This window comes from Thyridium curvatum (assembly GCF_004353045.1).
Source record: "Thyridium curvatum strain D216 chromosome Unknown NODE_26_length_443329_cov_82.569921, whole genome shotgun sequence".
Taxonomy (NCBI): Eukaryota; Fungi; Ascomycota; class Sordariomycetes; order Thyridiales; family Thyridiaceae; genus Thyridium; species Thyridium curvatum.
This window is the reverse complement of record NW_022156781.1, coordinates 118,086-132,366: the sequence shown is the minus strand read 5'-3', so window position 1 is coordinate 132,366 and position 14,281 is coordinate 118,086. Positions and strand designations below refer to the sequence as shown.

The 14,281-nt window shown below is 62.0% G+C and overlaps 5 protein-coding genes across 5 annotated transcripts; 3 read left to right on the top strand and 2 right to left on the bottom strand.

The window, feature by feature from the left end:
* Nucleotides 1–116: 116 nt before the first annotated feature.
* Nucleotides 117–356, top strand: E0L32_005107 (uncharacterized protein; the record flags this gene model as incomplete). Its single annotated transcript, XM_031139593.1, has 1 exon — nt 117–356. One exon carries the CDS (start codon nt 117–119, stop codon nt 354–356), a length of 240 nt encoding a protein of 79 aa, XP_030996423.1.
* A 144-nt stretch (nt 357–500) lies between these two features.
* Nucleotides 501–2,513, top strand: E0L32_005106 (uncharacterized protein; the record flags this gene model as incomplete). Its single annotated transcript, XM_031139591.1, has 1 exon — nt 501–2,513. The coding sequence occupies one exon, from the start codon at nt 501–503 to the stop codon at nt 2,511–2,513; it is 2,013 nt and encodes a 670-aa protein (XP_030996422.1).
* Nucleotides 2,514–4,408: 1,895 nt separating this feature from the next.
* Nucleotides 4,409–5,938, top strand: E0L32_005105 (uncharacterized protein; the record flags this gene model as incomplete). Its single annotated transcript, XM_031139590.1, has 1 exon — nt 4,409–5,938. One exon carries the CDS (start codon nt 4,409–4,411, stop codon nt 5,936–5,938), a length of 1,530 nt encoding a protein of 509 aa, XP_030996421.1.
* Nucleotides 5,939–6,480: 542 nt separating this feature from the next.
* On the bottom strand, nt 6,481–8,549 carry E0L32_005104 (uncharacterized protein; the record flags this gene model as incomplete). The annotated part of the gene is made up of 3 exons (XM_031139589.1): nt 6,481–7,004; nt 7,089–8,052; nt 8,115–8,549. The coding sequence occupies 3 exons, from the start codon at nt 8,547–8,549 to the stop codon at nt 6,481–6,483; spliced, it is 1,923 nt and encodes a 640-aa protein (XP_030996420.1).
* Nucleotides 8,550–9,654: 1,105 nt separating this feature from the next.
* E0L32_005103 (uncharacterized protein) lies at nt 9,655–13,945 on the bottom strand (the record flags this gene model as incomplete). The annotated part of the gene is made up of 6 exons (XM_031139588.1): nt 9,655–11,312; nt 11,372–11,579; nt 11,656–12,031; nt 12,242–12,373; nt 13,172–13,523; nt 13,663–13,945. 6 exons carry the CDS (start codon nt 13,943–13,945, stop codon nt 9,655–9,657), a joined length of 3,009 nt encoding a protein of 1,002 aa, XP_030996419.1.
* Nucleotides 13,946–14,281: the final 336 nt, after the last annotated feature.

Genomic DNA, 14,281 nt, shown 5'->3' with positions numbered 1-14,281 from the left:
AGCGTGTTTTCTTTGGTCTTCTGTTCTCCGGATCCCCTTCTCAGCCCTGCTCGTGAATGAGTCACAGGACGCACAGTTGACACCCTCCTCCCAACATCCTCCCATCCTCTCCCATCATGCCAGTCCGAGTCGTGGCCAGGATACGACCGCTCCTCGAGAAGGAGCTGGACCGGGACGTCATTGTTCGTGCAGACAGCAACGACGACGGCCGACAACCCAGCATTGTCAAGATCCCGAACCCCAAGAACGAGGCCGAGGAGTTCTCGTTCGCCTTCAACAGCGTCTACGACCAACCGACCACGCAGGAAGAGCTCTTCAATGCTGAAGGCATGCCTCCCAATTCACACACTTCTTGAATACCAAAACACACAAGGCCTCGGGCCCCCGGTTTGCTAACATGCAGTTGCAAAATAGTGGCCCCGCACGTGAAGGCGCTCTTCCAGGGACTCGACATCACCATCTTCGCCTATGGCGTCACGGGCACGGGCAAGACGCACACGATGCGCGGCGGTCTCAGGCTGGCAGAGCGCGGGGTGATCCCCCGGCTGCTCAGCCACGTCTTCAGGAGAGGCAAGAAGATCGCCAAGGACTCGGCCGGCGAGACGGCGGTCGACGTCGCCCTGTCGTACTACGAGATCTACAACGACAAGGTGTTCGACCTGCTCGAGCCGCCCGAGAAGCGGACCCCCTCGGGCTTGCCCCTGCGGGAGAAGGACGGCAAGACGGTCGTCGTGGGCCTGTCGGAGCGGTCGTGCGGCGACCTCAAGGACTTTGAGCGGCTGTACATCGAGGCCAACAACAACCGCGTCACGGCGGCGACCAAGCTCAACGCGCACAGCAGCCGCAGCCACGCCATCCTCCGCGTCAAGGTCACGCAGGTCACGGGGGGCGACATGGTGCTGGAGAGCACGGCGTCGGCCATCGACCTGGCCGGGTCGGAGGACAACCGGCGCACGGACAACGGCAGGGAGCGGCTGGTCGAGTCGGCGGCCATCAACAAGAGCCTGTTCGTGCTGAGCCAGTGCGTGGACGCCATCTCGCGCGGCGAGAAGCGCGTCCCCTACCGCGAGTCCAAGATGACGCGGATCCTGTCGCTGGGGCAGAACAACGGCATCACCGTCATGATCCTGAACCTGGCGCCCCTGCGCAGCTACCACCTCGACACCCTGAGCAGCCTCAACGTCAGCTCGCGGGCCAAGCGCATCGAGGTGCGCGAGATCGAGAACGAGATCGTCTTCAAGCAGCAGCCGCCCAAGACGGCGTCGAGCGCGTCGTCGGGGGGCAACATGGCCCGGCAGCCGCTCCGCCCGCTGGCCAACGCGCACAACATGACCAACGTGGCGGCCGCGTCCAGCAAGGCCGCGGCGGCCGACAAGCCGGCCAAGGCGTTCTCGGTGTACACGGACCGGTCCAAGCCCAGCATCCCGCGCCTGGGGTCGGTGGCGAACACGTCGCAGCCGAGGCGGTCCACCTCGATTAAGCGTCCGTCCGACTCGGCCGACCTCCGACCGACCAAGATGGTGCGCCCGTCGCACGCCATGCTTTCCAAGCCCGCGCCTCCTCAACAACAGCAGCAGCCGCCGTCCTCGATTTCCGCGGACCAGATCGAGGCGATCATCGAGCGCAAGGTCCAGGAGGCCCTGGCTGCGCGGGCCCAGGCCCAGGCAGAGGCGGCTCCCGCGGCTCCCGCCCAGCCCCTCCAGAGCGAGATCAGCGAGGCGGTGCAGCGGCGCCTGGAGGCGCTCGAGCGTCGGATAGACGACGGCCGCCACGACGACGGGCGGTCGGAGGGGCTGCGCTTCCTGCTCGCGGCGCGGCAGCACAAGGAGCGGGGCGACGACGAGGCCGCCCTCCGGCACTACGAGATGGCGCTCCCGTTCTTCCCGGGCCAGGTGAAGCTGCTGGGCAAGATCGAGAAGCTCAGGGCCAAGCTCGCGGGCAGACAGGGCAGCGGGATGAGCATGAGCAACAGCAACAACAGCAGCAGCAACTTGTCCGGCGAACTGCTCGGGGAGAAGAAGAAGAGGCGCGCCAACGCTCGCGGGAGGAGGGCCCACGCCGCCGATGATGACGACGACTACGAGTACGACAACGACGGGGAGGCCGACGTGGACGACGAGAGCTTCGTGGAGAGGCCGGCGCGTCCCAGCAAGGCGGGCCGCAAGCCGCGGGTCAAGGCCAGCAAGATGCCCGTGTTCGAGGACGGCGACGGCGACGGCGACGGGATCGAGACGATGACGCCGCGGAAGCGGCAGCTGCTCGCCATCGTCAACTCGCGCGACGTGTCGCGGATCAGGGGCCTCGCGGGGTTCGGGGCCAAGAAGGCGCGCGACCTGGTCGACTACCTGGAGCTCCTGGGCGGCGGCGACGAGGCGGCGGCGGGGGCGGGGGCGGCGGGGGGCCGGATCGAGTCGGTGACGCAGCTGCGGAGCGTGCCGGGCATGGGTGGGCGGACTGTCGAGAGGGCGTACGAGGGGCTCACGGCAACGGCGGCGGCGGCGGCCGTGGCGTAGTTTGGGGAGGAGGTTCACATGTATGTGAACTGAAAAGGAGTAAGTTGATGGGCTATGCATGGCCGTTTCTTTTGTCCTCGGTCGCTTGCTTTTGGCGCTATTGGAGAGAGGGGCGGGAGCATTTGGCATGGTGCATCTTTGTATTGGGGACGGAGGGATGGGGAGTCGCCGAGGCTGGCTGGTGACGACGTCCATTTGCATGGCATGGCGTTGGATGGTGTTTTTTGTGTGTGCGGCAGGCTTGGTTAGGGATGGGGACGCTTGTGTTTGTGTATGATTATTCGCATCGGTATTGTAGTCATCGTCATTTGATAGCTACAATTCATGGAAAAGGACTTGATTCATGAACCTGGGCGAAAGGCCGGTACTGGCTATGTCACCTTCGGGGAGACAACCGATGTCTACTCTGACGAATGAGATCGTGTCAGCCTCTTTGAAGTCATCACCGGCACCGGCACGTGTGATGAATGATCAGAGCTGCGCATAATATCGTCGTGGTACCTAGAGTGTTGGTCTTTGATCGGAGACTCCTAAAACGGAAAACCCTCAGTCCGGACGGGAAACGGAAACGGGCCCCTGCCAAGATTGTCGCCGTCATGGCACTGTCTCGCAGGTTGCCTCCAGGGCTAGAAACAGCCGTACAGCCCCCTTTGGCGCCCATTCATAGCCCTCATAGCCCTACACCATGCACTAACGTACGGCATCCTCCCCACCAGCAGCCTCCATCCCTCCATCCCTCGACGCCAAGTGCTGGATGGCCTCGTCCGTCCAAAATTAAACCCTGCCTGCACTTCTTTTTTGGGTTTGCACTATCCCAGGAGGCAAGTTATTTTCAGCACACGCCGCCAGGCCAACAACGGCGGTCATTCTTGGACTGTTGGCATTTGGATCTCCTTTCTCTTCCGCTGCCCATGGGACGGACACAAAGGAAAAAAGTCGAGGCTCAAGTCGACAGCAATCCGGCCTTTGTCTGCCGAGGAGGGCTGTCCTGGCCTGCTTTCTCACGTCATCAATTAGGCAATTTGGGGAGAGAGGACCACGCACGAGAACCTCGAAGATCCTTTCTCTCCAAGGGCAGGACAAAGAGCGAGGTAATAGCACACGCTAGATAGCCTAAGCCGCGTTTCTGCTGGAGCCAAGATGGCCCAAAGGAGCCGGCTCGAGCTGGTTCCGTCACTTGGATGGGATCCCGGATCCCGAACTGGCCCCCCCAGCCCCAAATTAAGCTTGTCGGCGCCTGGGACACTAACAGTCTGGTACTTTGGTCCGCGAGCTGTCGACCTCTTTCACCTCTTCCGGGCCCGTGGCTTGGCTTGTACCCGACGCAATACGCGTGTTAGAGAAGCAGGCGGACCTCCCGATGGTTTGGCACAACGGCTAGTTAGGTGACCAGTTAGTTGACTACCCCTGCGACGACGACGTTGGACCCCGCCAAGTGCGGGCTTCCATGCTTCTGCTCTGCTGCTCTGCTGCTCTGCTCTCTTGCTGCCGCTCGTGGCTCCTGTGGTGCTGCTGACTGCTGACCGAACCGGCCTTTTGACTTTCGCTCTGCTCCCCCCCCTCCACGTCTGCGGTTTTCCTTTTTCTGTATGCGTGTCGCAGTGAGATCCTTCTCTTTTGTTTCTTCCGTATGCGCAAGACGAGATCGCAATCCCTGTTTCATATTCAGACATTGGGCAAGGACAAGACTTCTAGATTCTGCGGCAACAGCCCTACGATCCGGAGAGACAGACAGGCATTCGTCACCGATAAGAGCTCGAATCCACATAAAACCACTGCGACAAAAGCAAGCAAGCATAGCAGGAGGCGCAAGATCACATACCTACCGACTGGTCTTCCCGCCCTCCTCCTCCTCCTCTCCTCCCCTCCCGTCCTCCGGGCCCGGGCCCCGGATCATGAAGAGCGCCCTCGGCAACTTGGCCAAGGTAGACCCGACCGTCAGGATGCTCCGCAAGAAGGAGACCTTCACCATCGTCACGCCCATCCCGGGCTTCATCCCGCGCCAGCTCGCCATCGACATCCTCCACTCCCACTCCGAGGTCATCACCCTGAACCCCCTGGTCCTCGAGCACAAGCCCGTCAAGGCCCCGCGCGACGCCCAGGCCGACGAGTTCTACTCGACCTGGTACGAGATCGTCGAGCGCATCCAGTACGTCCCCGGCCTCGGCAGGATGGGCTCCGGCAAGATCAGCTTCAACGGCTGCTTCCACGACATGCCCTGGGGCCTGCAGACGCACATCTACGCGCCCATGAACGTCGACCTGCGCAACACCTACCGCATCGCCGGCAACCAGCCCGGCGTCGAGCCCCCCGAGACCCCCGAGATCGGCCTCGGCAAGCTCGGCGTCCCCGCCGACGGGCTCTACCTGCGCGAGGACATCGAGATCAAGTGCAACGTCGCCGTGCTGTCCTTCGTCAAGGCCCAGCTCAAGGCCGCCGGCCAGGAGATGGTCCAGCGCATCATCAAGAAGGCCGAGCTGCTCGACGCCGGCGTCCTGCAGGCCATGATCGAGGACGGCAAGCTCAAGACCATCAACCCGGCCGACCGCTCCAACACCAGCGCCGGCGCCAGCGCCGTCCGCTCCCCGCAGCCCTCGCCCACCACCATCCCGGCCCACTTCCAGCAGGGCGGCGGCGGCGGCGGCGGCGGCGGCGGCCCCAACCCTCCGCTGTCGCCGCAGGTGCCCTACCAGATCCCCCGCCCGGGCGGCTTCCAGCGGCCCCAGTCGCACATGTCCCAGCACGGCGGGTACATCGGCGTCAGCCAGAGCAGCTACGGCGGGTTCCCGAGCCCGGGACAACAACAGTATCACCACCAGCAGCAGCAGACACAAGCCTCGGCCGCCCAGGAACTGTCCGCCACGTCGTCGTCGTCGGTGGCGCATCAAGGTGCCGGCGGCGGCGGCGGCGGCCAGCAGCAGGTCATCATGGAGCTGCCGGGCGACTACTACCACCCCCAGCAGGGCTCGCCGGGCCTCCAGCCGCCGCCACCTTCTCAGCACTCGCCGGGCCTGCCCTCGTCGGACCGGGACTCGGCCACGCTGGGCTCGTCAGGGCGCTGGTCGGCGACGGACTACCAGAGCCAGGGCGGGTCGCGGCCGACGTCCGTGTCCTCGGACCACAGCGGCGCCGGCGCCGGCGGGGGGTTCAAGTCGCCCGGCCTCGACAAGGGCTTCGCGTCGGAGCTGGCGACGCACAACGAGACCTCCGAGGAGCACCGCGGCGACACGCTGCGCAAGCTCGACGGGCGCCAGCAGCAGCAGCAGCAGCACCAACAGCAAAACTACAGCTATAACCCGGCGGACTACGCCAAGGTGCCGTACGGGCAGAACCAGCCCCGGGGCTCACACCCGCAGCAGATGGGGTATGGGTATGGCCATGGCCATGGCCACCACCAGCAGCAGCAGCAGCAGTATGGACATTGATTGGCGGAAAGGGGTGGGGAAAGAAGGACTGAAAAGCTTCCTTTGGGTTCTTTTAACGATAACTTTCACCGTCGAGGTGGTCTGGAAATTAGGAATGATATACCATATGGGATGCTGGATGGATGGGGCTCGGTTGATATCGATGGATTTTATCAGTGTATTATGGAAAAGATTATGAGCAGTTACGGGCGAGGGTGAGAGCAGGAGTACGGCGTAACCAGGATCACAGATATACCTACCTACTTGTAGCTTTTGTTCATCTTTCGAAAATCTCAAGACTTGTGTGATTTGATGAGCTGCTGTGCCTACAAATTGATGGACAATTCCGCTAAACAAGTCCCCAGCAAGGAAGGATTAGAGGTGTCAACTCTTCACTTGGTCCTTTGCATGCAAAATGTTGTCTCTTGACTTTCACGACAGGGTATCCGATCTATCAGGTCATGCTCTCGAGGCGAACCACAGAGCTCTCTATATCTCTTGTAAACACAGGCGCGCAAATTCCCACTTGACCGGGCGAACCCTCGGCCAACCTCGACTCCGTCTCACCAACCCGTGCTCTCCCACTGATCCCAAGGCGTGCCCTCCCGTCTATTCTGCCCCTGCTGCTGCTGCTGCTGCTGCTGCGGGGACTGGTGCTGCCAGTTGCTCGGCACGCCGTCCGGGTGCTGCCACGTAGCCGACGCCGCCCTGCTGTCGTCGCTCACCGCCTTCCAGCTGTTGGTCGCGGCGTCCCAGGTCACCATCGGCGTCTGGTACGGCGGCGGCACGGAGCCGACGGCCGCCTGCGGCTCCGGGACCATCGGGGACGACGACCCCACGGCGATGACCGCCGGGCCCGCAGCTCCGTGCAGCAGCTGCTGCTGGTCCGACTCGCGCCTGCTGTTGCTGCTGCTGCTGCTTCCGTAGTAGTACGCGCCCATGGCCGCGTCGTACTTTGATTCGGACTCCATGTCAGCAGCGCCAGGAGTTCCACCGCCACTGCTACCAGGTCCGTCGTTGTTGTCTCTCCTGCGGACGGCTTCGTAGCCCTCGGGCATCTTGGTCGACCAGGCTTCCTTCATGCCGACTGTCGGAAGATAAATCCCGTGTTAGTCACACACTTTATCATCGGACCGAGACAATGCCCCCATTCAGCACAAACAAAACTCACAAAACAGCACGTAGAACCACTCGGCCACCGTGGGCGCCCACGTCGACAGCGCGAGGATCTGCCCAAACAGCCACCTGCCGCTCTGGTCCGCGCCCCGGTCCCCGCCGGCCGTCGCGGTGATGCTGTGCCGCAGGTACGTGAAGTAGGCCAGGACCCCCCACATGAGCAGCAGGTTGAGCCAGGCCACGGCGAGCCGCCACGCGGCGCGCCACCGCCGCACCCAAGCGTAGTCGGCGACGCCCGGGATGCCGAACCCCGTGACCACGAAGGCGGCCAGCGCGACCCACAGCAGCGGCGCGCCGACGACCATCCACTGCCCGGCCTTGATGCCGCGCCAGTGCCGCTGCCCGCCGCGCACGTCGCAGTCGAACTGCCCGACGCCGCTGTGGCGGTAGTCGTAGTCGAGCTCCCCGCGCGGCGCGAGGTACATCTCCGCCACGCCGAGCGCCCACAGCAGCGCCAGCACGGCCCGGCTCATCCACTGCCTGTGGCCCTCCTCCTTCCCGCCGCCCGTGTGCCGCATGAGCGCATAAATCAACATGACGGGGAACACGGAGAAGGTGCTCGCCAGCAGCGACAGCGAGATGTCGTACAGGGCGCTGCCGTTGGGCACGTCGCGCGAGAGCTCCGGGATGCGCCGGATCTGCGACTTTTGCGCGGCCGTCTTGATGGCCGCGATGAGCATGACGAGCGAGAGGAGCATGGCCATGGAGAGGAAGGAGGACACGGTCGCGCGGAAGGCGTCGAGGATGCGGCCCGCCCAGCCCGAGTTGGGGCCCGTCAGGGGCCGGCGGTGCTTCTGATGGCCGTCGCCGCCGCCGCCGCCGCCGCGTCGGGAGGCGCGCTTGCGGAGGTGTTCGCGCAGCCGCCAGACGGTGAAGGCGACGAGGTACATCGTCGCCAGGACGGCTTCGACGTAGTATGCCGTATGAATCTGGCGGGGGGTATCAGCCATTACTGCCTCCTCAAAGATGTCACCTCTGCATAGATTGAAAGAGGAAGCTGTCGGAGTAAAGCAAAACTCACCCCGATGCCCGAGATGTCCGTGTTGCCCGTCTGCGCGATGGCCTTGCAGTACTGCTCCGGGCATCTGGACTGCGGGACGTCCCACGCCGCGAGGACAAAGTCCGGGTTGGTCTCGTACTCGAGCGTGTCGTTGTCGATGCGCCGCACGATGCGCCAGTACCACTGCTCAAAGTACCACTGGCTGAGCTGGTTGTAGAACTGCAGCGGCGCGAGGTCCGGCCCGTGCGGGTGCCGCCACTCGTCGTCGAGCGCGGACATCATGAACCGCCACACGACCGAGACGGCGCCGCCCTGCTGAAACCGGGCGTCCCACGGGTCCGGCGCCACGACGGTGGCCACCCACTCGCCAAAGACCTCGCAGTCCTTGGAGAAGTCGAGCTCCCTGACCGGCGGGAAGACCTCCCGCGAGACGTTGTAGTAGGAGACGTCGTTCATGACGAACAGCTGAATATTCGGTGAGTATGTGATGCCGCAAAAGCAGAGAGAGAGAGAGAGAGAGAGAGGACGCTGTCTCTCTTGTTCTCGCCGTTCGAGAGTCTAGCTAGGCACGCCACCCCAAAACCCGTTCGCCGCTTTCTTTGTGAAGAGAGCAGGAGAGAGTGATCAAGAGGAATGGCGAGGCTGCCATCTTAAGATATCGGGATCCGGAACGCGTCTAGCACCCAGGGCGGCTAACCACCGGCCTCTCCCCTGAAGTCTAGCCACAGCAGCTGTGAGCATTTCGATCAGCTCTGTGTTACTCCACAGGAGCGGCCGCTGAGCTTGTCAAGCGGACGACAATAAGAACCCTACAGGGCTTACAGGGCTGTCCCACCCATCGATAATATGCTGGTCTTGGTGGTCCAGCTGCGTCTCTTTTGCCAATTGGGGGCAAGACCCGTTGGCCCCCAACGGAGACTTGTGCCAAGTCGGCGGTCTTGGCGGCCCACTGGCGGAGCAAAAAGGACGACAGATAACGAGCAAAGATGATCGCGTGTTGGCATGGGTTGTCTTGCTGACAACTCCATCGCTAGGCGAGGAGATCCATCTTGGACGCTTAATGAGAGCAACGGTCAATACTTGTACAAGTAGTTTCTGGCCCATCTTGAGGACTTGAGTGACAGGCAGTGGAAACTCGGCCAGATTGCCGGCGCCCTTTTTGCTTGGGACATCACCTCAAGTTCAACGATGAACGACGTGAAGGAAGAGGTGCCTTCCAGGCGCAGAGAGGGCTCTGCACTCGAATCACGAAACAATCCATTCCTCTCCACTCGGCTAGATGTTTCCTGGTAAAGTAGTTCGGATGTTGGGATAGGAATATGCTGTGCCATCTTGTTCATGCATGGTCGCTCAGCCCAACAATCTCCACTTACAAACTCATTAAAGGACTTCTAAAATCTCACCTCCGGAAGCCTGTCTCCAAAAAGATAAACCATGCTCTGTATGCTCTGTGGGTTGAAAAAGAACCCATGCTGCTCATCAACACAGCCTCATGCTTCCTCCCTTTCCTCCTCTCCACGATTGAAAAAAAAAAACATAACCTCATAACTGCAAAGCAAGCTCACGCCACGCCGTGAGAGCCGCAACACCCGCTCAGCGCACCGCTCTGCCCTCCAAGCACCGCCGCACCGCCACCACCTCCCCCACCTCGCACGTCCCCGCCGTCGAGCCTGACGCTGCAGTTGGCCTCCTGCGTGCTGGGCGGCACGTCGATGGCCGGGTTCCGGTCGAAGAAGTTGGCCGGCCGCAGCGCCACGCGCATCGTCTCGCACGGCATGACGGGGAAGTCCTCGACGCGGGGGACGTGGTTGATGCCGAACTGCACCCACACGACGGGGTCGCCCGCGGCCAGCGAGTCGCCGCGGGCCGCCCACGTGCGCACTCCCGCCCCGCCGCGGCTCTGGTTCGTGTAGAGCCCGCCGGCGTACAGCTCGCCCTCGGCGTAGCGCGTGACGTAGACGCTGCGGTCGGCGAACTCGGCGCGGCGGCGGTGGTAGCTCTCGGCGTCGGCGAGGATGGGCTGCATGGGCGGCACGTGCAGCTTGTAGGCCACGGGCTGGCCGTTGACGGCGTTGCGGACGGCCGGGTTGGTGATCTTGTAGGTGCGCGCGCGGGCGACGTCGAGGTCGTAGCCGCCCGAGGTCTGCACCGGGTGCGTCTCGACCGTGTAGCCGACGCCGTGGCGGTTGGCGGCGGGGTCGCGCGGCAGGGCCACGGCGTCCTGGTAGACGACGGCGTTGCCGTGGCCCGCGACCATGGGGTCGATGCGCAGCGAGAAGAAGTGCTGGTGGAAGCCGGCCAGGCAGCCCGGGTGCACGACCGTGCCGTAGGGGTGCGGCGTCTCGGCGAGGTCGAGGTCGACGGGCTGCGTCGACAGGATGCCCGTCGCGCGCGCCTCGTACGTGATGTCGCCCGAGACGTTGAAGATGAAGGCCAGGATGTACTCGTAGTTGGACACGGTGAGTATCGTCTGCAGGACCAGCTCGCGGTTGCGGACCACGCATGCCCGGTTCGTCCTGTAGTTGGTGTGCTTCCACGAGATGCCGGCGTCCTGCTCGTGGACGCAGATGACGTTGGGGTAGTCGACCGGGTTTCCTTCCGAGTCGGACAGGACGCCCGAGATGTAGTAGATGGAGCCGAGGCAGTCGCAGCCGAGCTTGAGATTGTTTGCCATGATGCCGGCGCCGACATCGCCCAGATCAAAGGCCGCCTTCTTGTGGAAGGGATGCCGCGGGTCAGCGTATGGGATAGACATGTCGGACAGACTGAGACGGTAGAACAGCGGCTTGTTGTCATAGTGCACGTCGTAGAGTACCATGCCCTCGCGCTGGTTGAAGCCGACCTTCATGTCCCACTTCTGCCACCGGATCTCGTGGCCCATCTCCGAGAACTTGTCTACGGTGAACGAGGCGCCCTCGGGCTGGACGACTCGGAGAGGCTTGAGGTCGTTGCGGAGGTGGTGTGCCTCGGGTATGTATTCGTTGGCGGGCACTGGCTTCCAAGGCTCCAGCGGCTTGATCTTCTCATCAAGGCCGGTTGGGAGGATGTCAATGCGGGTGACCTTCATGTTCGTCGGGTCCACGACCGGAGAGATGGGCAGCGGAAAAGCATAATGGCAGCTGTCTTCTTCGGAGGGGTTCTTGGGATCCCTCATATACAGGAAACACTGCATGAGACGCTTGTCATCGTTGAAGTCGCCCTCGTTGACGCCATCGGATCCTAAAGTGACATTTAGAATTTGGATAAGGATGATACACGAGGACCCGTCGATTACTTACCGTAGATCCAAGGGTCGTAGACCACGACACTGCCTTCGGGAAGCTTCAGCTTGGCAAGCTCGGCCTGAACAGCCGGGTCTTGCAGCAGCGCTTTCTCGATAGCGACGATCTCCTCGCCGTCGCCGTTGGCGTGGATGTTAGGTCCTAGCCGGACATTGCTCTCGACCTTGCTATGGCTCAGGTTCACCACGGCTTCGTGCAATTTATCCTTGACGAGAGGTGTCAGTGCGTGCGGGCAGTCTCGTCCCACATTTTGTAAGCCAAGTAAAAGCATGTGTGCATACAGTGTTCTTCAGGTAGTAGACGACAAAGGCCCGCCGGTCAATGTCGGTCGGGGTCTGTCCTTTCCTCTCGGCCTGGAGATACGGGGCGAGCTCCGACTTGGCCGGCTCCAGCAGCGTGATGACCTTGAACTGGAACTTGGTCCCCTCTGGCCACGACTGGCGGATGAGGTCTGATGCATGAGATATCTCGTCCCGAGAGAGCGGCCCGAGCGGGTGAGCCTGGTAGGCGGGCGGCCCTGGCGTGCCCGCGCGGCCGTTGACCTTGCCCGCGGCCGATGGCCGTAACGACAGGGCCGGTGGTGGGGTTGTGTCCATGCTCCCAGGTGGTGATCTGCCGACGAATACCGGAGGGGGTGCTGCGGGGGAATATCGAGAGCTGGAAATGCAAATTGGAGTCTGATTCAGAGGCCGGGAAGGGCCGTGAAATGGGACTTTTCTGAGGGAAACAACGTTGTAAGAGGATAGGTCGAGAAGAGGTCTACACTAAGTTTGCCCTCAAACCAGACCTACAAGTACATGTAGGTATGGGTATTGTACAGTTAGGTAGTTACGTATTTACTTGTCCTGACCGTGAAGAAATGGGGACGGGGGCCACTGCTTGGCCTCTCCACACATTTCGAGTTCGGGTTGTCCTGCCTGTTTGGGCCCACGATCACTGCAAGAAGCAAACCGGTACGCTGATCCCTTTTCCAGCAGGAGGTACTTGTAGTTCGTGTAGCTGCCAGATTCACAGATTGCGTACAAGTAGTCTGGTGACCAAATCTTGGCGCCGATAGCAGTGAGCTACCTACCTAGGTACCTACCTTACTACCTAGGCAGGTATGCGAGTAGCGGCCTTTTCCTAGCCCGCATCGCTTGTGTCGAGAGACGGAGATAGCAGCGTTCGTCGGACAAGAGTCGCACGCAGTATGGGCGTACACAGGCGGCGGATTACACAAAAGGCTGTCCGTACCCCCGACGACCGAGCATCAAGCCTGGGTATGTAGCTAATGGCATCAATTGTTTGCGCCAAGATCAGAGACTGGCGCGACCACTGCGGTCCGTCGATCGCGGGAATGACGCCACTGCCCGCGGCATTGTGCTATGCTCTCAAGCCTGACCGAGTCTCACTGCATATCGGGGCTTGTAGTTGCAGGAGAAACGCTCACCACCGGGTCTGCTTGGTCAATACAACGCAGATGGACAGCAGGCGGGTGAGTGGCTGATTGCGACCCTCCAGGCACCGTAGCTCTCTCGAAAGCCATCTCAACGCGCACTACAGCTCAGCAACCCCAAGTAGATGATGATATTGACTCCCCATCCTGGCAATATGTACAAGTTCTAGCGCACGCACGCACACCTTCTATCGATCCTTGCAGAAGAAGATCACCGCAGCTCCTCATTTGGAAAGCCCAGGCGGGCAAATGCCTCCAAGCGATTGACCCTCCCTCTCCCTCTTCACCCGCGCACATCCCGCACCCGTTTTCCTCACCGGGTCAGCCAGCTGCTCGCCGCCACCATCCACGACCGCGCGTACTCGGTGTGCAGGTACTCCATCCACAGGGGCATGGGCCCCGCGATGCCCTCGATGCGCTGGTGGCTCTGGAAGAAGCAGCTCTTGAGCCCGAGCTCGACCTCGCCGCGCTCCCGGTCCACCTCGGCGCTGATGACGAAGATGCCGTCCGAGGGCCGCGGCCCCGCCTTCAGGGGGCTGTCGCCGCACCGCACCGTGATCGACGTCGGCGTCTTCTCGACCACCTCGAAGTGGTCCACGAGCTGCGTGCCGGGGGCGTAGTCCGACTCGCGCAGCTCCTTCTTGCTCCAGAGCTGCGAGGCCGTGCGCGGGCCCTTGTACTTGCGCGCGAGGTAGCGGCGCTGGATCTCGTGGCCTGTTTTTTTTTTCGTTCTCTCCACGTCAGTCAGGACATCCTTTTTGTCGAATTGTGTATGATGATCAGACGGTCATGAGTTGTCTTCACGTTCAACAGGATGGAGAGATAGAGAGACAAGGGGGGAAAAAAAACGCACCCCAGCCGGCCCAGACGCCGCGGCAGAACTCGGTCACCAGCGCGCCGTCCTCCTTGAGCAGCTCGGGCCTGATCTTGTCGATCGGGATGCGCTTGAGCACGACGTCCTGCGTGGACGGGTTCCGGTGGATGTTGTACCGCTGGTACGGCGCGGACGACCAGATGGGGTCGCTGTACGGCAGCGGGCAGATGAGGCTCGTCTGGGAGTGCAGGTAGGTGACGAAGGCGCCCGCGCCGGCAACGCCAGTGAGGCCGGTCAGGAAGGTTTTCCGGATGATGCCCATGGCTAGCTCGGTCTGGTGGTAACTACCTAAGGTGATGTATCGAAATTGGAACTCGGGGAATGCGGCCTTCCGAACAGCGCAATTGAGCCTCTTCTCTCGCAATCCAAGTCGGTTGGTGGTGCGTGCAGGTTTTGCGAATGGAAAGTCGAGAGATCTTTTCTTCGGAAGCTTCGTACCGCGAAGGAGAGAGCTCCAGAGCCCTAGGTAGGGTTACCACGGCAAGTGTTCGGGTCTTGTCGCGTGATGGTGGCGGCACCAGCTCCCCGTACCCTCTGTTTCCTTCCTTTTTAGCGGGGTCTCATTCGGGTATCTCCAGGCTGTCCTGGGGGAAGCAGG